The following is a 23,405-nucleotide window of genomic DNA, read 5'->3' on the forward strand; positions in this document are numbered from 1 at the left end:
ACAACTTGTGAAATTTTGTTTTGAAGTTATTTCTAAATTCTGATAGCATAGTCAACACCGGGACTGGGTATCTACCTCATAAATTATCCAGCCCTCTTGATTTTCTCTTGATGAAAGCAGAGTGGTGGGGGTGGCTGGGAAAAATATATGCGTAAATCCAATTATTTGGTGCTTGTTGGTGCTGAACTGTTCTGTTTTAGAAGATGAACTATCGGCCAAAATAGGTGTTTCAATAGCAGTGTCCTAAGTACTTCACTTGAATGGAACTTTCTGGTTTTCTGGCACTCGGTGAAGGAAAGAACACTCAAATAGCACTCTGTGTTTCCAAGTGGTACCCTCTGAGAAGGTCAGAAAAGTAGTAAGATCCTAGTTACCCAGGTTGGGACACTGAAGTAGTAAAGAGTTTAACTGGCTTTCTTTTGTCCCCAGAGTAACAAACATACTTGGGAATGCTACTTGATAACTCTTGAGACTAAAACCCGCTTTTATGAGTTCATTATTTTGGACATACTGTGCACTTCAGAATGAGAGGCTGGTAAATTTTTTGGTTTGTGTCCTTGCTTGCTAAAATTAGCTGCATACATTGCACCATTGCTTTTCAAGTTGATTTACATTGAACACAGCATTGAGTAACGTCGATGATTTCTTGGCTTGGTTATTTCATTTGCATGGGTAGTTTCTGTGCTCTTTGCATTTGTTTCCTAGTAGTTATGCCCTTTGCTGAGTTCCCTCAATAAATTCATTAATACTTTCAGAGAGCTGAGAGGAGAAAAAATTACGTTATAGTTGGTTGGATTTAAAGTCTGTTGCAATGACTTGATTTACAGATTCTGTGTCTCAAAGTACCAAACTGGACGACAACGCCAGTTTAATCTAGGAGAAAAAGTATTAGCTACAGCGTAGAGAGGAGCTAGGAAGGCGGACTAGGAAGCGCCAGGAATGGGGAGAGGTGGGTGGCGGGCCGACCAGAAGCCTGGGAAGCCCCCAGATCCCGCCAAGACCGACGTGAAGCCTGGCCACGCCTCGCTGTCCACGGTCTCCACCCTCTAAGGGTCAAGGTCCCCATGGGTCGCGCTGTGTCCGTCGGTGCCCCCATCTTTGCCCTCCTCTCCACCCAGTCCGCTCCCCCTCTTCCTCGGTATGTCAGCTCGTAACAGCCTCGGGGAGCCGCCACTGCCCGAGCGGCAAAACGGCGCGCCTGAGACCTCGCGCGGCGCGGAGGACGGAGGTCGGGGCGGCGGGAGCGGTCGGGCCCCGGGTCAACGGGAGGCCCGCGAGTCGTCGCGGGCGCGGGGGCAGGCGGGGCGCCGAGCCGGAGTGTCCGGCGTGGGGGTGGGGGGCGGCGCCCTCGGCGTCTCCGTGACTGCGCCTCCGCGCCCCGGCTTGCCGCGGCTCCCGGGATGCGCGGAGGCGGCGGCGATGGCGATGATGTCTCTAGCCCTGCATCCTCCCGGGCGGCGGGCGGAGCTGGGGTCCGAGCTGCGATATGGAGGAGGAGGGGCGGCGCTGCGGCCACCGGGCAGGTGAGAGACCACGGGCCCCTGGAGGAGGACGACCCCGCGGGGACCGGGAGGGCCGGGCCCTGAGAATCCGCCGGGTGAGCGAGGAGGCGGCCGCACAGGTCCAGGCCCGGCCGCCGTGCACCGGCGCTCCTGGCGCGGCCTGAGGGGAAACCATCTCGCGCCTGCCCTGTCGGTTCCCCGGCTCCGCGGGGCCCGCCGCCCATGCCCTGCCTGAGCCCTCCCCACCTCACCAACCCTCTGCTGCATCTTTTACAAGCTTCCCTGGACCGACCTAGGCCCTCCTTACCATAACCTTCCCCAGCCATGGGAGCCGCTACCCATCTCAAGTCCCTGGTCTGGGTCGCTGTGCCCTCCCAGAAGTCTCCCACAACATCCTCACACTGGAGGTGCTCCACAGCCTCCCCTCTCCCTCATCCACTGACAGACCTGACCCTATCAGCTGCTCTGGGCTTCGAAAGGTAGTTCCACTGGGGAGAAAGAGCATGGCCTCTGAAATCAGATAAATCTGGCTTGAATCTTAGTGACCTTGGACAAGTCATCTAACTTCCCTGATGTTTTCCTGATCAATACAAATACAGTGGGAATAATAATAGTACAGAACCTTGTTTTCTTGTGAGGGTTGGTTAGACTGAGAATGCCTGCCCTCGAGGAACTGAGGATATAATGAGAAAACAAGAGTTGGAAGAATCCAGGTCATGAGTTGACTTGTAAAAGCTCATATAAAATGTTTTAATATGTACTAAAATATTAAGACAGCACACTAGATTATCAAGAGGCTCTTCACACACATCCTAATGAGAAATTGCTGAACAATTTTCACTTATTATTTCTTGCTTACTTTAGGCTCTCTCCTTCTTAGTTGTAATAAGATGCATATGATATGAATTCATTCCTTCTTATTGTGCTTAATATGTTTTCTTCTTACGACTGGTGTTCCAACTTAAAGTTTCTCTGATTTTATTACTTTAATTACATCTTCTTCCAAAACTTGTTTATGGTCCCAGAGATAAAGAGTAACTTGTATGCTTGCATTGAAAAGAATGTTGGTAACCTTTATTTAATATTTAGGAGTAAGTAGCAGATAGGTATTCGTTTACCGCCTCCCTCCCCCAAATAAGTGAGTTTTATAGTTCTTCTATCATAGCTTTTCCCCAAATTGTCATCTCAGCCTCCTCTTTCTTAAAGTCTCAAAAGTTAGTACCTAAGGCCTGGGTTTACTTTCCTTCCATTTCCTTACTGCTTCTAAAGTTTCTCTGCCCAAACCTTTACTTCTGTCTTCTGCTTTTTCTCCCTTTTCTCTTCCCAGCCTCTGATTCCTTCCTTTTTTTCCTAATTATCCCAAATCAGAATGATTTATAGTTACTTTATACCAGAACCATAATTTTTCAACCTTGCCAAAAAGGTACATGGAAGTATATGTGTGTGTGTGTGTGTGTGTGTGTGTCTGTATCCAAATTTTGGGCTCCAGGAACTTTGAGTTGGGAAGGGATTGCAATACCTACTTCATAGGATTATAATGAGAATGAAATAAAGTTTGATAACCTATGTAAAGCTTCTAGTAGAAGTGCCTGGCATATAATAACCACCCAGTAAATTATAGCTGCTGTAACTGTCTTCTGACCTGGGACTCCCTGCCTTGATTGCTTTGCTATTCTGTTTAGCTTGGTGGTGGAGTGCTGCCTTTAGAGAGCAACTGCTTAGGTTCAAATCCATACTGTACCCCTTTAAGATAGGTGCTCTCTCTCTCTGACTCAGTTTCCTCATCTGTAAAATAGAGGTAAGTTATACTATCTCAGGGTTGTTTTGACGATTCAATATATTAATAGTGTGGAGCACTGAGAGCAGTGCCTGGCACATCACAAGCACTTAGTAAAGTGAACATACTAATGATAAGACTGATCATTATATTCCTGACCCAGAATTCTACTTTATTTTTTAATGTATTGAAAAACTTTAAGTTTATTGAAGCAATTATAATTGGAGAGAAAGTGAAAGTTGCCCCTCAACTCCTCCAAATCCTTTTTTTTTCCTTCTGCCTCTTATCTTTGACTAATGTTGGTGCCTCATCATTCCATTTTCCCCTTTCCAAACTCCTTCCAGCCTGGGGTCTTCATAACTTCCATCATCCGCTTCATTTTTATTACCCACTTACTCGGTACTTTTCTTAGCATCCTAATTCCAGACCCTTCATCATTCTAATTTCCCCAAGCCAAATTTCTGCTTCTCTCTTCGGGGTCAGGGGAGTTTGCTATAAACAGTAGTATCACCTTTCTGCTCTTCTTGCTTCCACAAATTGGATTTTCTCTTCTACTTCTTTTTTCATCAGTTAACCCCAATCCTCCAATTAACAATTAAAAAATTAACAGTAAAAGGTTTTTTTTTTCACTACACAGGTATCAAAAAGGGTTCAGAAACAGGCACATACTCTTTTAAGTGAAAATAATAAGCTATCCATTATTATTATTTTTAAATTCTAATCATCAAGAAACAAAAGGTCAGGATTATTTTTTCTATCTCTTTTATATCAGGAAAGTACAGAAAAGTGGGTCCTACTTCTCAGTGGAGAAATTCATTATATTGTTATGATCTGCACTTTTGACCATTAGAATGTAGAAGAGGTTATCTTCTTCCTTCATGAAGGACACCAGTTAGTTTTATGGATCTCCCCAGGACTGAAATTTGTCTGATACTCACTGGCACAGCTGTACCTATTATTGAATGCTGGGTGACTTCTGTATTGGGTGGTCCATAGCTCCTGCTTGGAGGCCCCAGTAATACCTCACTAACCAGGCCCCTTCCTCTGTACCCCATGATTCAGCAACTAAAGTGTTAATCCTAGGACAGCTGGAGGCCTCTGGGACTCAGCTTGAGCTGGTGGTTAAATATTCTGAACATCACCCATGGACCTCCCCAGTACCACTGGTTATTCCTAAAATACTGGATTAAAGCAAGTTATTTTTGGTTGCCAAGAGCATTGCACCAGTCTCCAAGGAACAACTTAAGCTGTACCACTGGAAGCATCTTTGGGAGCGGGATGGGCACCAGGCCACACAGGGCTTTGGGATTTGGGACAACAGAACATTATGTGAGTGTATTTTAAATCTCATTGCAAAATGGAAAAAAAAAAGTTAAGAAAGTAAAGGACCAAGAAGAAAAAGAAGTTTTTCTTTAAAAGCAGAGGCTGTGTCTTATTCATCTTTGTACCCACGGTACCTAGCGTAAAGCTGGAGGAGAGTATGCACACGGTAGATATAAACTGGGTGAATGCATGCATGAATGGGTGCATGCCTCCTGCTTCTCCACGAGGATATTCCTGCTGGAATAATGATAACTCACATTTATATAGAGTTTGCAAAGTGGTGCTTTGCCCCTTGTAAATCTCATATAATTCTGACACCCTTCATTACTTCCATTTTTTCCCTCTCAAATATAGTCGTACACAAAGTTCTTTTCCAAAGGAGAGTGCGGAGTTGGCCAAAAAATCACAAATAGGGAGAAGAAAATATAAATAACGGAAAATAAAGGATTCTTCCTAGGAAGAGGAGTCGGATTTGTTAGTGATGTGTGGGAGTTACGTAAAAGGCCACAGTATACACTTCAAAAGTAGCCTCTTGCTTATGCATCAAGCACAGCACATGCTGTTTCTTGCCTCAGTCCTTCTGCTGCAAAGACGTACTCCCCTTCTCCCAGCCTGTCTGTCCGCCACTCCCTGCCCCTCGCCTTCCACCCAACTAGCTCCTCCTTATCGAGAGCTGCTTTACCCTCTCTCAGCCTTCACCCGGGGCTGGATTATGTCCCCCTTCTTTTCCTCCCACAGTGTGCTGCCATCAGCTGATTTGCCGCATTTGGCTGCAGTTTCATAGGTTGATCTCCAACTAGATTGTGATCTCTTTCGTGGAGAGATCATGTTCTCGTGTCTTCACAGTGTCTGGCTCTGCAGAGTTTCCGAAGGTAACATCTGCACACCCATCCTTCAATCACAATCTCAAGGGGTGAGGCCCAGGAATCTGTTTTTTGTTTAACCCACTCTCCAGATGATGCTTAACCTAGTTTGAAAACCACTGTGTCATAAAACCTGAAATCAGCTGGATGAATGTATTTTGAGGTCTTTGTGTCTTTCCTGTGTGGGGCTTTGCAAGGAGAAATGCTTTCTAGGCACTGGGTCAGAGCTGAAAAAGTCTAGTGCTTTTGTAAAAGATCATGAGGTCACTCTTCTTTCTCCATTAATTCCTTTCTGTTTCTGGGTATGCATTTTTGTGCGCAGGCTTTTCTGCCTTGGGCCTCTTTTGTCAAATATCGCTCATCTGTGAGTTGAGGCCCTGACTCCCTTCACACAGAAGGAAGTCATCTCTCTCTGAAGATGAACTCAACAGACCTCCCTCAGGATGCTCCCAACACTACCCTGCTACCTGTGCCTCACTCCCAGGGAGAAAACAGCACTGCTGTCCAGGAAGACCTCCAGGACCTCGTCCACACGGCCACCTTGGTGAGCTGTACCTTTCTGCTCGCAATCATCTTCTGCCTGGGCTCTTACGGCAACTTCATTGTCTTCTTGTCCTTCTTTGATCCGGCCTTCAGGAAATTCAGAACCAACTTTGATTTCATGGTCCTGAACCTGTCCTTCTGTGACCTTTTCATTTGTGGCGTGACGGCCCCCATGTTCACCTTCGTGTTGTTCTTCAGTTCAGCCAGCGGCATACCAGATGCTTTCTGCTTCACCTTCCACCTCACCAGCTCCGGCTTCATCATCATGTCCCTCAAGACAGTGGCGGTGATTGCCCTGCACCGGCTCCGCATGGTGTTGGGGAAGCAGCCGAACCGCACGGCCTCCTTTCTCTGCACCTTGCTCCTCACTCTGCTCCTCTGGGCCACCAGTTTCACCCTCGCCACCTTGGCCACCCTGAAAACCAGCAAGTCCCACCTCTGCCTTCCCATGTCCAGTCTGATTGCCCGAGAAGGGAAAGCCATCCTGTCTCTCTATGTGGTCGATTTCACCTTTTGTGTTGCTGTGGTCTCTGTGTCTTACATCATGATTGCTCAGACCCTGCGGAAAAATGCTCAAGTCAGAAAGTGCCCCCCTGTGATCACAGTTGATGCTTCCAGACCACAGCCTTTCATGGGGGCCTCTGTGAAGGGAGGTGGAGATCCTATCCAGTGTACCATGCCAGCTCTTTACAGGAACCAGAATTACAATAAACTGCAGCACGTTCAGACCCACGGATACACCAAGAGTCCCAACCAGCTGCCAACCCCTGCGGCCAGCCGGCTCCAGCTGGTGTCGGCTGTCAATCTCTCCACGGCTAAGGATTCCAAGGCGGTGGTCACCTGTGTGATCATTGTGCTGTCGGTCCTGGTGTGCTGCCTTCCACTGGGAATCTCCTTGGTGCAGGTGGTTCTGTCCAGCAATGGGAGCTTCATCCTTTACCAGTTTGAACTGTTTGGTTTTACGCTTGTATTTTTCAAGTCAGGATTAAACCCTTTTATATATTCTCGGAACAGTGCAGGGCTGAGAAGGAAAGTACTGTGGTGTCTGCAGTACGTAGGCCTGGGTTTTTTCTGCTGCAAACAGAAGACTCGACTTCGAGCCATGGGAAAGGGAAACCTCGAAGTCAACAGAAACAAATCCTCCCATCATGAAACAAACTCTGCCTACATGTTGTCTCCAAAGCCCCAGAAGAAATTTGTGGACCAGGCCTGTGGCCCAAGTCATTCGAAGGAAAGTGTGGTCAGTCCCAAGATGTCTGCTGGACATCAACACTATGGTCAGAGCAGCTCAACCCCCATCAACACTCGGATTGAGCCGTACTACAGTATCTATAACAGCAGCCCGTCCCAGGAAGAGAGCATCCCACATAACTTACAGCCAGTAAATTCTTTTGGATTTGCCAGTTCATATATTGCCATGCATTATCACACCACTAATGATTTAATGCAAGAGTATGATAGCACTTCAGCCAAGCAGATTCCAGTCCCCTCTGTTTAGAGTCATGGAGGCTAGAGAATCTTATGTAAATGTTTTTGTTTCTGATACTAATTGATTTTTTTTAATTCTGTGAGACCAGAGGTACATCAAAACTTAAAGACCTAGACAGTTGACACTAATGACTCCCTTTTGTCTGAAGTATTAGCATCTATTCGTTTGCTTTGCAGTTTCTTGACGTTTTAAGAGTTGATGTAAAAGTTTATTATTTTACACCTGACCTGTGCTCCAATCTTTTGTACTAAACTTTTAAATAGATGCCAGGGAATGATCATGCTACTGTATTAAAGTAGGGAATGAACTGATTGTGGTCATTTGAGTCAATGTTATGGTTCTTTGAAGTAAGTATGAGCGGGAATTTTTAAAGAACGTGAAGGTATCATCTTTACTGAGGCATTATTTTTATTAACTGAATTATAAATTTTGACTCTTTGAAGTGTTGAATTGGGATCAATGTACTTTTTTTGGTTGCAGGCTTACTGGAATAAATAACACATTGTTAAAGCAGAAAATCAGAAATGTATTATCTATAACTATTTTTACCAAAAATACACAAGCATTAGTTACTTTCTTTTCATAAGACAGCCAACTAAGAATAGGGTATTAAGATTATTACCATTTGTAATTGTAGACATCATTATTTTGTGTCAGCTGAGTAGCTGTATAGTTCTTTTAAAAAGAAGTTTGGGACTTCCCTGGTGGTGCAGTGGTTGAGAGTCCGCCTGCCGATGCAGGGGACGCGGGTTCGTGCCCCGGTCTGGGAGGATCCCACATGCCGTGGGGCGGCTGGGCCCGTGGGCCATGGCTGCTGAGCCTGCGCGTCCGGAGCCTGTGCTCCGCGATGGGAGAGGCCACAGCAGTGAGAGGCCCGCGTACCACAGAAGTCTGTTTTTTCTTGCTAAAAATGAATTATTCTATTTCAGAATGATCTTACCCAAGAAACCTAGTGAGGAGGACTGCATCTGTAGTAGAGGGGTGCTCTCCCTGGGGTAGTAGGCACTAACGGTGGTCATCTCATCAGGGTGCTGTTATGTGGGAAGCAGGCTAGACTGTTGTATGTAGACTCTTGTATGTACAAGGCGGCATAAGGATGAGATGGGGGTGTTTCGATCTATGCTTTCCTTCTGTGTGAGAATGATTTGTTAACAACCTGACGAAGACTATCTAAGTAACTATTTAGAAAAATTTTTTGGTCTTTGTTTATATATTACCATGGTAGAAAAATTCTTAAGATGATCTGTTTTCAAACTAATTGTGTTATTTCTCTCCCATGAATCTTAAACTGGAAATGGGCAATAAGGCAAAATAGATTAAGTATTTCTACACTTAAACTAATTTTATTATATACTCTGTGATTCCTAGCGTAACTACTGTAAACTTATATTTTTATGTAAAAATGTTTTCATTATACAGTTGGCATTTGAACTCAATACAATTTTGGAACTATAACTTCTAGACAAGATGAGCATCAAGATACAAAACCTATCTTTATAAATTGTTATATTCAAGAACAGTTATTGCAGATTGGAAGGTACTTTGTCCCTTGGATGAAAGGTGTTCAGTTTATAGCATCCTCTCCCATGCTGTTCCCAAATATAGAGGTCGTGAGACGCATGGAGAAGACAGCTGGTACTCAGCTAGAACTCTGCTCAGTCTCATCTAATAACTCTTACCTTCCAGGATCAACCAGTCATTTCTATTTCCGAGGCTTAAGTATGAGATATGGATTTTATTTTGCTGTTAAATTCACCTTTTAGGACTCTCTCCCTTCTTCCTTCTCTCTCTCTTGTCCTTTTATTTTTGCTATTAAATTTTATAACAGAAGATAAAATATACACTCTTCTTTTTTTCCTTTGGTAATTGAATGCTATTTTTGGAAGTCACTATGACCTATTTCAACTGTGCTTTTATATTTTTAATACAACACTATATTAATACTTCCATGAGGTAGGTTCGTATATTACCTCTTTTTAACAAAGAATTAAGAAATAGAATATCCTCTCCCAAGATCATTTGAAGAATTGTGGCAAATTAGGAATGAAACTTTTGTCTAAATTCAGAACCTCATATTTAAGTCAATAAGCCAAACAGCTTTATAAGTAATAACATTGCAATCAAGAAGCTATTTCATACTTTTTAAGGTATGAATCTCTTTTTTGGCCAGGCATTTCAAATGTGACTCAATAAAAGATTTTTTAAAAAGTAATTTCTACTTGTAAAACTAAAAATGACAGGTTTCCTTTGTGACCTCTGAGTCTGAGATGATCTGACCCATCTTTGGGAGGTAAAAATCATAGCATAAAGACAATAAGCATGTGCATATGAGGTGTTCAGTCTCTTTATGCTCATCAAGAAATTACTGATTTAACTTGCATGAAATACATAGCAGGCTAGATTCTTAGCCTTCCTGTATATTTATATCTCTGTATCTATGTCTATGTGTAGATATATGTAGATACAGATACAGAGATAGATATATGTAACTTGTCTCTTCATAAGTTATATATGTCTATCTATATCTATGTCTATATGGAGATAAAGATATAAATAGACATATATAACTTTTCCATAAGGGCTAAAATGAGAACTTTTATAAAAGTAATGAGAATTCAGTTGAATATGACTAATTAGCAGGGTATATTAATTATTTCTCTTGATGCTTTACTGTGATGCAAATTGTTCTGATGTTAACCATTAGGTCAGATTTGTATTTCTGATGCTTTTAATGTTCTTTTAAACTAATGTTTGGAAAATAAAAATAATGAAAAACCTAACATTTCTGAACATCAGACTGCAATACTTTTACTTTCCTGTCAATCATTTAAAAACCATCGGAGAATAGCAGTGTTGAAACTCAGAGAGTGTTCTTTTCCTTAAAAGACAAATAACTTGTTTGACCACATTGTGTAGCATGCATTTGTGCTCAGAACAATCAAGAATAATTAGTTCCAAAGGTTAATTATTTACTAAACTTAAGTTTATCACCCAGCGGGAAAACTCCTAACCATTTCAAAAACTTCTTTAAAATGAAATGAATCTGGAAAAAAATACGGAATTCTGGGTATTTCAGTTTATCAATCACGGTTTTAAGAATCAGAAAACATTAAGCAGAAAAGAACTGAATATCGGAAATCAGATGTCTTCTCAATCATTAAAAGGTCAAGGCTCTATGATGACATGTCTGCAGGAAACATTCCAGAATAAACAGTACCAGTCTGACTAGCCAGCAGAGATGCTTTTTCCGCTACAGCCAGGAAGGGAAGGAGTGAGGAGGCCTCCTTGGACCTTGGACTTCAAGGACACCTGTTGAAGTAGACATCCAGAGAGATCAGGAAGCTGCTGCACTGCCACAACCTCTACGACTAACCCTCTTGACACCTCCAAAGCAAATGCTAAACATCAAAGCAGTGCCACAGAAAGAAATTTGGCACCAGGCATTTAGTTGGCAGAACCCAATTTACATTTAAAACCCTAGTTTCTGTGAATCTGGAAAGTGTAGTTACACTAAAAAGGTAAACTAAAAGGAGGTTCAGAACAGATACTGAGTTCCAATCCACTCCGTCCACAATGGTCCATCTTTTTGGTGCTCAACATTTATAGCTGCTCCTTTAGCCATATTTCCAAAGAACACCAACTCTCCCATTTGAAATAATGCAACTTCTCTCATTTAAACAAAAACATGCCTCCTCTCTTCCAGGGGAAAGATGCAAAGTCCGATCAACTATTCTGTTTCTCGGTAATGTTACTCTTCTGGTTCAGTCAAAAATCTCAACTTTGTATTCTGTAACCCAAGGATGAAATTGTAAAGTTTACCACTGTATGGTCAGGCCACTTAAGATGATTGTTCTCTTGTTCTCTGTACATCCCCTGCCCAACCAGTGCCTGCTTCACCTGCAGCCTGTTCACATGACTGACCTTCCTGCGAACTTGCCCCAGCTGGTGATTGTTCTTATCAAAGGGGCAGTGAGAGGCTTGATAAGAGGCATGCCCCTGTTGGTTTCCCTGGTAACTAATGAGCCCACCTGATGTCAATTCCCCTGTAACTGGTAATTCCTCCCACAGGGAGCGAAGACTGCTGCCGTGTCCTGCCCGTCGTCCACCACACACAGTGGGCTGTCGCTCCAGGACCTTGCTTCAGACATGTAAGCTCCCCCATCCATTAAACCATTTGATACCAGGGTTCTAGGCCTTCCCCAGTCAATAGAAATTGATAAGAGGCCAGTCAAGAAATTCAGGCAAGGCTTTATTGGGGCCTCTGTTGCAGCAGGAGGGTAGCGAAAACAAGTAACAAGTCCCCTTGCTCACTCCCCAAGGTGGAGGGAGCTGGTTCCTTATATGGGGTTGAGGGTAGGGGTGTGACCAGGGGTCGGGCCAGAGGGGTGGCTTAGGTGTTTTGCCCACCCCTTTGCTGGTATTGAGTGCTGGGGGCATGTGCAGTACCCTGCTTTTGCTCCCGACACCCTGTTTTTACTTCCAGCTCATCAGAAGTGGCAGTTGGGGTTTTTTTGGTCTTTTTGTATCTTTTGTCTAGAATTTGCCGGAACTGTGCATGGACAGCAGCTACTTTTAGTCCCTTATAGTTTTCTTTGTATCAGTATTTTCTTGCTCCAGGAGATGTTAGTCCAGGCACAAGCGTTGCAGCACTGGAGCAAAGGGTCCCAGGTCCCAGTCTGTCTCACACTGATGTCTCTGTTGCTGACTCCAGGCTCTTTCTTCAGTCTTGAAGCTGGGCAAGCACAGGCCTTGTAGGCCTGTGGGGTGCAGCCCAATAACCACCAACAAACACATCTTATAGAAAGTAGCAGAGAAAACAGGGTAAGAACAAGAAATAGGTTGAAATGGTTCATAAGGGAGAAAATATGGGTGCTAATATAGGCCTTACTTGCTTCTGATCAGGAAGTTGTGGTTGGTATTTTGTAACTTCCACTACTCCCTGCTTCCTATCCCTTTGCCCTCGGCTAGCATATTGCATAGTCTGAGAAAATATATAACTTATAAAATAGTGGAGGGAAGGAAATACTAAGAAAACAAAATTTGGGGAGTATAAAGCAGGATTACAGAAATTAAAACAGCAAGAAAATAAATGTAAATGCTTAGTGTCGTTTATAAAAGACAAAAATCCTTGAATTTAAAATATGTAAGGGGCTTCCCTGGTGGCGCAGTGGTTGAGAGTCCGCCTGCCGATGCAGGGGACGCGGGTTCGTGCCCCGGTCCGGGAAGATCCTACATACCGCAGAGCGGCTGGGCCTGTGAGCCATGGCCGCTGAGCCTGCGCGTCCAGAGCCTGTGCTCCGCAACAGGAGAGGCCACAACAGTGAGAGGCCCGCGTACCGCAAAAAAAAAAAAAAATATGTAGGGGACTTCCCTGGTGACCCCGTGGTTAACACTCCGTGCTCCCAATGCAGGGGGCCCAGGTTTGATCCCTGGCCAGGGAACTAGATCCCACATGCATGCCGAAACTAAGAGTTCACATGCTTCAACTAAGAGTTTGCATGCCACAACTAAGGAGCCCACAAGTTTCAATAAAGGAGCCCACCTGCTGCAATTAAGAACTGGTGCAACTAACTAACTAAATATTTTTAAAAAATGATATGCAGGGAATTCCCTGTCAGTCCAATGGTTGGGACTGCACTTTCATTGCCAAAGACCCAGGTTCAGTCCCTTGTTGGGGAACTAGGATCCTACAAGCTGCACAGCGCCGCCAAAAAAAAAAAGATATGCAAAATTTGCTGCTTGGAATAGATAAACATAAGATAAACTGATGTAAAAATTAAGAGGCAAAAGTAGATTAAGCTTACATGAAGAAAAAGAAAAAGGGAATGGCAACATTAATATCGGAGAACTAAAGAAGAGAACTAACATTGATAAAGAGAACCCCCAAATAGTAAAGTAATAACAGTATTCATTCATTCAATGGATATTTATTGAATACTATGTGCCAGGAACTTGAGATACACTGGTGAACACAAGAGAGAAGTTTCTATTCCCATGACAATTATATTAGGCTAAGGAAGATAAAATAAACAGGTAAACAAATATGTAATTTTTATGTGGTGATATGTTCTATGAAGAAAAATAAAACAGTAAAGGCAGAGAAAGTGTCAGGGATGTTAATTTTATACAGGGAAGTTAGAAACTATTTGGGACAATAATACAAAATACTACAGTATTATTTTCATTATCGTTTAGTTCTAAATATGCTCTAATTTCCATTATTATTTTTCTTTGGGTCCACAAATTATTTAGAAGTGATTCTCTTAATTTTCCAGTAATGATATTTCAATTATTGATTTTTTAACTTAACGACCTTGTGGCAAATGAGATATATACGATTTCAACCCTTGAAAATTGAAATTTGCTTTATGCTCCCGTAGATGGACAGTTTATGTAAACGATCTGAGTATACTCGAAAAGAATGTGTATTTTTTTTTAATAAATTTATTTATTTTTGGTTGCGTTGGGTCTTCATTGCTGTGCATGGGCTTTCCCTAGTTGTGGCGTGTGGGGTCTACTCTTCATTGTGGTGTGTGGGCTTCTCATTGCGGTGGCTTCTCGTTGCAGAGCACGGGCTCTAGGCACGCGGGCTTTAGTAGTTGTGGAGCACGGGCTTCAGTAGTTGTGGCTCGCGGGCTCTAGAGCACAGGCTCAGTAGTTGTGGCGCACGGGCTTAGTTGCTCCGTGGCATGTGGGATCTTCCCGGACCAGGGATCGAACCTGTGTCCCCTGCATTGGCAGGCGGATTCTTAACCATTGCGCCACCAGGGACATCCCAAGAATGTATATTTTTTGTTGGGTAAAATGTTTTCTACAGGTCCATTAGTTCAAGCCTATTGATTGTATAGTTCAAATCTATATTCTTACTGATTGTGTGTGTTTGTTTGATCTGGAGAGAGATGGCAGCAAAAGTGCTTATACACAGAGAGTAGACTACTAGCATGTGGTGTGCATGGGTACCCTGCAGAATAGTTTATAGAGGGAAGAGAGAACTTGTTACTTGCTGGGTTGTTAAAGTGGAGGTCAGTTAGGAGAGTTTCTATGGGAGTGTTATTTTTAAAATTCAATAAATTAGATTTTAGATATTACTCAAAATTCACTTCAGAACTTTATTACTATATATGCATGCATTTGTACATAGTTGTAACCGGAATGTACGTTTTACCTTCTATTTTTTTCTGTTGAAATGATCGTATCATCAAACTTTTGAAGAGCAGATTCATTTTATGAATACTGTTGAAATTACTCATAAACCTGTATCTGTTCAAGGAAAGTAATGTAGAGGAAAATTGCCTTCAGTCAACCTAGCAAATAAGAAAGAGAGCTGGGAGTAGAGCATTTCCTTACAGACTTCCCTTACAGAAGTTTTTTAAGTTGTCAAAATTGGCAACAAGGAATGTATCTCTGGGTGATAGGTTTAAATTTAGAAACTCATCTACTTGACCTAGAGAGTTTTTCTAGACAAAAGAATTTGTCTTCTGCTTTAGGAATATTGTTAACCTCATTTGATTCACCACCCACTGTCCACTTTTGCCCCACAGCTCTGCTTCTTAGGTGATAAAAAAGTGCTCCACTATATGTCCAATATGCATTCTACAAGTTTTGATTGTGAAAATGCACAAGTGCAGGTAATAACAGCAACCATTGGGCTTACATGATGGTAAGATACACCAATTTCAGAGAGGTTACAATGTGAAAAAATGCTTATCTTAGAATTGGTGATATATGGTGTTTAGTATAAGCTAGGGGAAAACACAAAATTATGGTCCCTTGATAAATACTTTAAGGATCTTTCTTTAAAACTAAGATTTTAAATAGTTCCTTGGTTGGGAACTCTTTATTTCCAGAAGCAATGGCCTCATAAGATTCCAGGTGGGAATTCTTTTCTAAAGTGGGAAGGGGCAGTAATGAAAGGGCAGCATGAGGTCTTAAAAGAGTAAGGCACAGTAGCCTTCTCAGACAGCTCAGTTGTAGGGACCTGAAAATGAGCATCTATAAACTGGATCCCTTTTTCATGCTCAAGATACTTGCACCCCAGTCTGAAGATCTCTACGCTTGGCCACCAGTAGCACTCCTGGGTGCTGGCAGGTTCAGGTTCCCACCAGATCTGACTTTGGGTTATGGCTCATTCTTGAGTAATTCTCCATAACCTAGCCAGGCCAGATTATGGAGGCTCCCCTTTCAAGGTCGTCCTCTTCACTCAGTTTAGTGGCAATGATACATGGAAACTACAGTGGGACTTTTGACTCCCAGAGGTAGGCGTTTTCTCCCTTATTCACTTAAAGCAGTTGTTGTTTTTCTTCTTCATTACTGAAAGAGGTCTACGGTCCCGTAAAAGAGATTTGCTCTCACTGCCTCCCTACTGGAGTTGAAGGAAGGCCGAGAGTCAGTGAAGACACCAGGTCTGTGGAATGGTGAGGTGAGGCAGGTTGGCGGTCAGGGAAAAAGGCTCACCTCCTCCAGGGACCCAGGCTTTAGAGAGGGCAGGCCTAGACTGAGCTTAGAACCACAGCCAAAGCAGCCAAGCTCCACCAGTGGGAGGACTCTGCCTCAGCAGGTGACTGGGGAATGTGCTTCAGTGTGTACCAGTCAGCAACACCGGCCCAAGTGTGAAGTCTTCTTGAGGTGAGGGCTTGAAGCCAGATGTTGTACTTTTTGAGGGGATGAAGAAGGGAAAGGAGGAGCAGAAAGATAGGAAAATGGCTCCCTACTTCCTCTCCCACCCCTAAATATGGATCTGTAAATTGAGAAGCAGGTGCTGGCAGTGATTAACGATATTCAGTCTTTCAATACCACGCAAATGCTGATGACACTCATTTTCTCTCTCTAATCCTAACCCTCCCTGAACTCCATGCTGGTCTATCCAGTTGTCTATTCAACGTCTCCACTTGGATGTCTAATAGACATGTACAAAACTGAACTCTTGATTCAAACCCGCTCCCCACAAACTTGTGCCTCCTGCTGTTTTATCATCTCAGTAAACAGCACCGCAATGACCAGTGCACAGCTCAGTCAGGGCCCTTGATTCTTTTCTTTCTCTTGCATGCCACATCTAATTGATAGAGCAATCCTCAATTATCTTGAAAATATACTCTGAATCCAACTATTTCTCACCTCCTTCAACCCCATCCCTTCTAGCCCATACCCCCACCATCTCTCACCTGGACTGTTAAACTAACCTCATAACCATTCTCCCACCTTCCAGTCTTTCTCTCCCCCAGTCTCCTTCCTCTGTGTCTGTGACCCTTTTAAAGTAAATCTTATTTGTCACTCTCTTGCTTAAAACCTTCCAGCAGCTTTCCATCCCACTTAGAACAAAATCTGAAGTCCTTGCTCTGGCCTACATGGCCCTAATAGTCTGGCCCCTGGTTTCCTCTTTGTCCTCATTTCCTTTCATGTGTACTCTGCCTAATGTGCTTGGGCTACACAGCCTTTTTGGCTATTTCTCACACGCCTCCATTTTGTTCTCATGTCAGGGAATTAATTCCCCCAGGAATACTTCAGCCTGGAATGATCTTCCCCCAGGGCCTTTCCTAGTTTCCATGTTCAACATAGCTTTCCACCCCATCACTATATATCCTTCTGCCATACTTTATTTTCTTCATGATTCTTATCATTACCCAACATTATGCTACTGTATTAGCCTGCTCGGGCATCCATAACAAAATACCACAGACTAACTGGCTTAAATAACAGAAATTAATTTTCTCACAATTCTGGAGGCTAGAAGTTCAAGGTCAAAATGCCATCAGGATTGGTTTCTTGTGAGGTCTCTTTTCCTGGCTTGTGGAAGGCTGCCTTCTCATTGTGTCCTCATGTGGCCTCTTTGTATGTGCATGGAGGGAGAAGTTTAGGGGGTCTCTGGTGTCTCTTCCCCTTCTAAGGACACCAGTCCTATCAGATTAGGGCCCCACCCTTGTGACCTAATTTAACCTTAATTCCCTCCTTAAATGCCTTATCTCCAGAGACAGTCACATTGTGGGTTATAGCTTCAAACATGAATTTTGGGGGGTGGGGGGCACACTTCAGTTCATAATAGTTACATATAATTGTTTACTGGCTGTCTCCATTAGAAAAACGCTGTAATAAGGCAAAGACTGTCTATTTTGATCAGCACCGTATCCCTAGTAACTATTAGTCCTTGGCCCTGGTGGGCTTCCAGTGATGACTGTTGAATAAATGAATCATATAATAAATGACTGAACGGATAAAGCCTGAAAGTGATGTCCACCCAGATATCTATCTGGCTGGCTTACAATTTCCCCATGTTTGTTACTTTCTGTATCCCTCTCTATATTCCCAGGATGACTATCAGCAGGACTCTAATGAAAGGGGATATGGGTCTTGATTTACGAGGACTACAAAGCGTTTCTGTTTACTCAGGAGACCATCTCTAAGGGCATCTTTTCCCAAGTGACCACCCTGGCTGCCCAGGAGCTGCCAGACAACCTGCATTCATTCTCATTCGAATTTCTTGGCTCATAATGCAGTCTGAGGACTCTGAGGATAAAAGCAAACTCTTCAGCAACCACAAAGGAGTTAAGGAGAAAAGGGGTAACTGGTTCTTGGAGGGACAGAAGGGATGATACCAGTTACTTTAAAGTAGATGACAATTTGAATAAAGGTGCAGATTTAGTGAAACTCTGCTTTCCATAAGAGATAGTTAACAGGCAATCTGTTTAGGTACAGTGCCTTTGAGATTAATTTTACCAAAGTAAAAATATCACTTTATTGTTTATGGACAAATTACTGAATTTTCACTCCTTTACCCCAATAAAGAGATAATTCTGATTAAAAATAAATAAATACACTTAGCTGGTTCAGTTTTTTTCTCTGAGCTCCATTTCTGTGAAGGTTTGTTTTTTTGACACTTTTCCAGACCTTCAGCTGCTTGTAGCATGCTGATGAGTGGGAGATCTTTCAACTGTGGGAACCTTGATTTTCATGCAAAGCCTGATTTTTGCAAAATGTACTTTGTTCAGATGCCAGATAGGCCTTAAAAAGTAGAGCGAGTCACAGAGGGTGCTTTATGCCTGTCTTCTGGGGCTGTGGCACTAGGATAGGTTTTGTTACCTGTATAAATGCTTCAGGTTCAATACATTTCATATCTGACGTTAGGAAGGGCTTATGAAAGTTTCTTGCTCATTTGCTTGGGTTTAGCAACAACGTATGTCAAAGAAATTGTAAGAACTGATTTTATTTATATTACTCTGAGGAAAGATATGACTGGGAATTGTATTCTTCACAGAGAACCATAATGTTAGACACTTTCTTTGAGGAGTTCAGAGTACCTCAGAACTGGCATGTTTTCAGTACATGGAGTTGGAGACTGAAAATTGAATTTTCTTGGGAATTCCCAGGTGGTCCAGTAGTTAGGACTTGGCGCTTTCACTGTAGGGTCCCAGGTTTGATCCCTGGTTGGGGAACTAAGATCCTGCAAGCTGCATGGCCAAAAAAAAAAAAAAAAAAAAAAAATTAATTTTCTTAACCTTTGAGATCAGGAACTTTACTCAATCACTGCCCACTAGTGGGAGAAATGAAACACAATAAGGAGGCAAAGACACTGTACTCCTGTTAGGAAGGAGAAGCAACATATGGGACCGTGGGAAAGCAGTGTAAAGCAGCAAAAAATTAAACAATGTTGGGGGGAACCTGAGTGAAAAGGAATACAGATGGAACAAATCAATAATCCTACTCCTTTTTCTTTCCCAACCATTGTAAAACTGAGGAAAACATTTTTTTCCTCCAAGCACCAAACACTGAAAAATAAGGATTGTTAGGAAACCTGTGGGAATTGGAGTAGTTGGGGAAGAGAGGATGAAGGTTCAATCATTTATTCAGCAAATATTTGTTGAGTGTCAATTTTATGCAAGGTCTGAGAAGAAACAAAATTAAGACATATTCTTTACTCCAACAAATAAAAGATAAAGGAATTATTTTTATCATTTAATCATAAATGCAATCTGGATCTAGATAAATCGTCACTGCACTTGCATCATTTACCATCACAGGAGGATTATCAAAGAAGGTAGGGTTTGATGGCATTTAACCAAGCCAGAATCTCCAAGGTAACACTTTAATCTTGTTAGTGAACTTTCATTTGCCCGATTTGTGGGTGGCATTAGCTTAAGAAAAGTTAGTGGAGTTCCATGATAAAAATGATATATGGAAAAAAATGGGTGTCATACGTTACCAGGACAAAATCAGTCATTTCCCTCATCTTACAGGACATTTTGCTGAGTCCCTCGGTGTGTTCTCTCTGGTGGAAGATGATAACCGAGAGTGGTTAATGGGGCAGATGCTCTGTGAATAGAAAGCACTATGGCATATTATTTACAAACATGGACTCTGGAATTTAAACTGATTCAACTGTTGGCTCAGCCAACTGTAGTTTAGTTCAGTTCTTGTAGCCTCATTTTCCTTATCTGTGAGTTAACGATAGTAAACCTACCTCACAGGACTGTGAACATAGGGTATGTGAAGGGTTTAGCATAGTGCCTACTATTTAATAAATGTTCAAGAAGTGACAGCTGTCATTTTTATTTTTATAAAAGAAGAGTCTGGGATAGCCTGTTATCTGAAATTCAAAGAATAATGACACAAGATTGTTCACAACTGGCTTTTTGGGGGTGAAACCCTTTCTTGGAGATGGTTAATGAAAGTTTTTCCAACAAATGATTTCTCAAGATGGCTTAGGAATATATATATATATTTTTAATATTTATTTATTTGGCAGCACCAGGTCTTAGTCATGGCACGCGGGATCTTTAGTTGCGGCATGTGAACTCTTAGTTGCGGCATGTGGGATCTAGTTCCCTGACCAGGGATCGAACCTGGGCCCCCTGCACTGGGAGCGTGGAGTCTTAGCCACTGGACCACCAGGGAAGTGCAAGATGGCTTAGGAATATTAATAACTATAAGTATGGATAACTAATCGAGGAGAAAAACAACTTCCAATCTCCTTGACCAATTATTAATATTTTTCTAATCTATGGGATAATATTTGGACCTCTGATAGAATTCTTAAATGAGTAAATTGGTTTTTACTGCTATTAAAGACCACTGGTGATTAATTGGCAAACTAGTATTTTATTGAGGACACAGAAGCTTTTAGAACCCAACAAAGTTCACTATTTTTGGCTGTATTACTGAGTGAATTTAGATAGTAAAGCAGATTTGACTTACTGGGTTTTACAATCTACTTTGCTGGACTTTCAAGGACGTTTGATTTTTAGTATTATATATTTACAAAATGAAAATTATGTTTGTGCTTCGGGCAAATATACAGAAAGCGATATTTTTTCTTAAATTCAGGCAAAGCATAATTTATTCTATTGAAAGGTGCTGGAAAGCAATTTAACATATTTGAAATATATAATGTAGTATATGATTAAATGTGAGATGTTTAGCATTATTTCATAGTCTCACAAGCATCTTCCATAGTTGAGATGATTACCATTTCCAGAACTTCTGCTTGATTCACTTGCTTTTGATGCACACTTTTTGTTTCAAATATAAAAAATTCTAAAATTCTTAAAAGTTTACAAATAGGTGTGGATGCAAAACACTACAAGCCCTATATTCCATTTGTTAGTAATTCTGACTTTCTTCTTTGCATTTTATAAGTTTTGAGACTGTCAGGCCTGCCTTTATTTTCTTTAGGTGTTAAAGAGTGGAATTCTATTCTTCAGACTATAGTTCTTTTGAAAGCAAGTGAGGAAAACATGCTCATTCTTCCTAAACACTGCAAAAAAGCATTAGTATACTGTGTTATTACTAATAGAGAAGACTTGTAAGATACCAGGATCACAGTGATTGAAGCCATGACTGATGAAAATAACCTGTTAACCTCTAACCTTAATTCTGATTGGTTATATACCTGTGTGGTCTTGATGCTAATATTTTAAGTGACAATTCAATTTTCTGAAAGGTGATGGAGGTATTAATTTAGTTACTCTACAATGCTGTAATATGGTAAAAGTGAAGAATAATTGTATCCCCACCAACTCCTCTACACATGTAACACCCACTCTTCCCCTCAGGATCTTTTGTGTTTTATTACATGAAACCTGATTCATGAATGACTGTGTGCACCAGTGTCAGCCCACATATTAAATATTAGTGAAGCTTAATTCCTCTTTTGCAGATGAAAAATTAGTAGAATTTCTAGTATTTTCTTCCCATAATCCATTGGATCATCTCGCCTGCTTGTACAACCTACTTTTGAGACTACTGGCAACTGAAATAAAGCATGCTTTTGGTACGTAGTGGTCCATGGTTTCTCTACCACCCCTGTCAAACAACTGAAAAAAAGAAGTGGAGAAATGGATTTTCTTTTAAGCCATGTCACCATGGCAATATATTTTGAAAACTTTTACCTCAACAGCTCATCATAACATATAACATACACACATATGAAAATAGTTCTATTTGTATGTTCAAATGGAAATGTAAGCCCTGGTAAGTAAAATTACCCAACACTAGGAAGAGAGTTTAAAATCACTTTCTAGTATAGCTGATATTTATTTTCATTTGAAACTCTGATTGCAAATACTATTTATTCAAAATTCAAATCTTGATTCTTACTTTCCTTTTTAGATTGAGACCTTTTATGTTAGCTATTTGGTGCTACTGGGTCAATAATTTGGCCTGATTATGTACTATGAAGTTTAAGCTTTGTCACAAATCAGGTCAGGCCTTTTTGTATATCAGACTGACTGAAAAGGATAGTTCACCAAGACTGTACACAAAGCTTACTATTCAGTTTAGCTGAGATAATTTGTTGCCCTTTGTTGCCGAAGTCCCTTTAATCAAGGATACAAGGATATAAACAAGGCCCCATCTAGTGGTATCTTGAAAAAAAGCAGGTAAAGCTGAAAAAAGGGGGGAAAAAAAAAGTCTCCATGTCACAATCTTCCTGTAAAATGAGCTACTAGTTATTTCCCTGAAACCCTAGTCAGGAGGGTTAGTATGTGTGAAATTGTTAAAAGTGAAGTGCCTGAGTCACAGTGATCCTCGATCACTGGAGAATTTATTTAAAATAAAGAGACTCACTCAGGAAACATATTCAAATGCAGAGTCTTAGGCTCTGGGCTAAAGAATCTGATTTAGCACCCACCTTAATAGAGATTCCACTTTGAGAAAGACTTCTCAAAGTACATTAGGCATATTGTAGCTGAGCCCTTTTTCCTGCCTACTAATATAGAAGAATGGCTGCACAATCGAGGTAGCAACAAACAATTTAGAGATCAAAAAACTTCATAGATTAGTGATAGGGGACCGAAGATTTAGAAGGGCTATAGAGATACCTGGCCTAGCCTTCCTCTCAAAGAAGTTTAAGCTGTTAGCCAAGACAGAAGGCTGACTTAGTTTTTATTATGACTTCTATTTTTAAGAATCTTCTGTAGTAAGCTATTCTAATACAGTTTTTCAGATTTTTCCCCCCTCTCTTACAAAAGAAAGAGTTTGGCCTAAATATTCCCCAAGTATTTTTTTGGCACTAAGCTTTCACAGTTCTCTCTCCTCTCCTATACCTATAATCTAAATGTGAAAGTAAACCTGTTTGTCTTAATTAATTGATATAGTAAATATAATTCTATACTTTATTAAAGAATTAAATTTTAATGGCTTTGGTCTCTGATCTTATTATGTTAATAGGAGACAAGGGAGATATTAGGAAATAAACTAACACTTATTGGGAACCTGCTAGGCTTTTTATATACAGAGAAAATTAATGCACTGATACAACCACCTTATGAAGTAATAAGTAGTCTCTACAATAGAGGAAGTGAGGCTCGAAGTGGTTAACTGCTGTCTAGGATCACACAGCTAGTACGTTAAAGAGAGTATCTGGATTTAGGTTTGAATTCGAAGTGCATGCTATTTCTACATGTGCTGCTTCCTACTAA

At 41.6% G+C, this 23,405-nt stretch overlaps 2 protein-coding genes across 5 annotated transcripts in view; one reads left to right on the top strand and one right to left on the bottom strand.

Moving 5' to 3' along the window:
- Positions 1-1,400: 1,400 nt before the first annotated feature.
- On the top strand, positions 1,401-21,813 carry GPR75 (G protein-coupled receptor 75). Of its 2 annotated transcripts, none has more exons than XM_089923191.1 (3): positions 1,401-1,523; positions 5,060-5,080; positions 5,884-21,813. In XM_089923191.1, the coding sequence occupies exons 1-3, from the start codon at positions 1,401-1,403 to the stop codon at positions 7,504-7,506; spliced, it is 1,767 nt and encodes a 588-aa protein (XP_089779317.1). In that variant the 3' UTR covers positions 7,507-21,813. The 2 variants fall into 2 exon arrangements, with proteins under 2 accessions (XP_089779317.1, XP_089779316.1); XM_089923190.1 differs by lacking the exon at positions 5,060-5,080 and adding an exon at positions 4,009-4,017 and having other exon boundaries at positions 1,403-1,523; positions 5,868-21,813.
- Positions 11,707-23,405, bottom strand: part of ERLEC1 (endoplasmic reticulum lectin 1) — a 45,837-nt gene continuing 34,138 nt past the window's right edge. The window contains exons 16-17 of one of the 3 annotated variants that reach the window (XR_016395441.1): positions 19,691-19,756; positions 11,707-18,938 (exon numbers count right to left, since the gene is read on the bottom strand). The gene's annotated coding sequence lies outside the window, so the exon portion shown is untranslated. Of the gene's footprint in view, positions 19,757-23,405 lie in introns of all 3 variants that reach the window. The other 2 variants (XR_002647885.3, XM_022597305.3) reach the window with 2 other exon arrangements.

Source organism: Delphinapterus leucas, chromosome 13 (genome assembly GCF_059928025.1).
Source record: "Delphinapterus leucas isolate spDelLeu-1000000601 "Yukka" chromosome 13, BTC_Dleu_Yukka2, whole genome shotgun sequence".
Classification (NCBI taxonomy): domain Eukaryota; kingdom Metazoa; phylum Chordata; class Mammalia; order Artiodactyla; family Monodontidae; genus Delphinapterus; species Delphinapterus leucas.

Excerpts from the sequence above, each read along its gene's own strand:
- GPR75 (XM_089923191.1), top strand. The coding sequence starts at position 1,401 with ATGCGCGGAGGCGGCGGCGATGGCGATGATGTCTCTAGCCCTGCATCC. Across the intron at positions 1,524-5,059 it reads GCGCTGCGGCCACCGGGCAG|GAAGAGGAGTCGGATTTGTT; the intron begins GTGAGAGACCAC and ends GATTCTTCCTAG. Across the intron at positions 5,081-5,883 it reads AAGAGGAGTCGGATTTGTTA|ATGAACTCAACAGACCTCCC; the intron begins GTGATGTGTGGG and ends CTCTCTCTGAAG.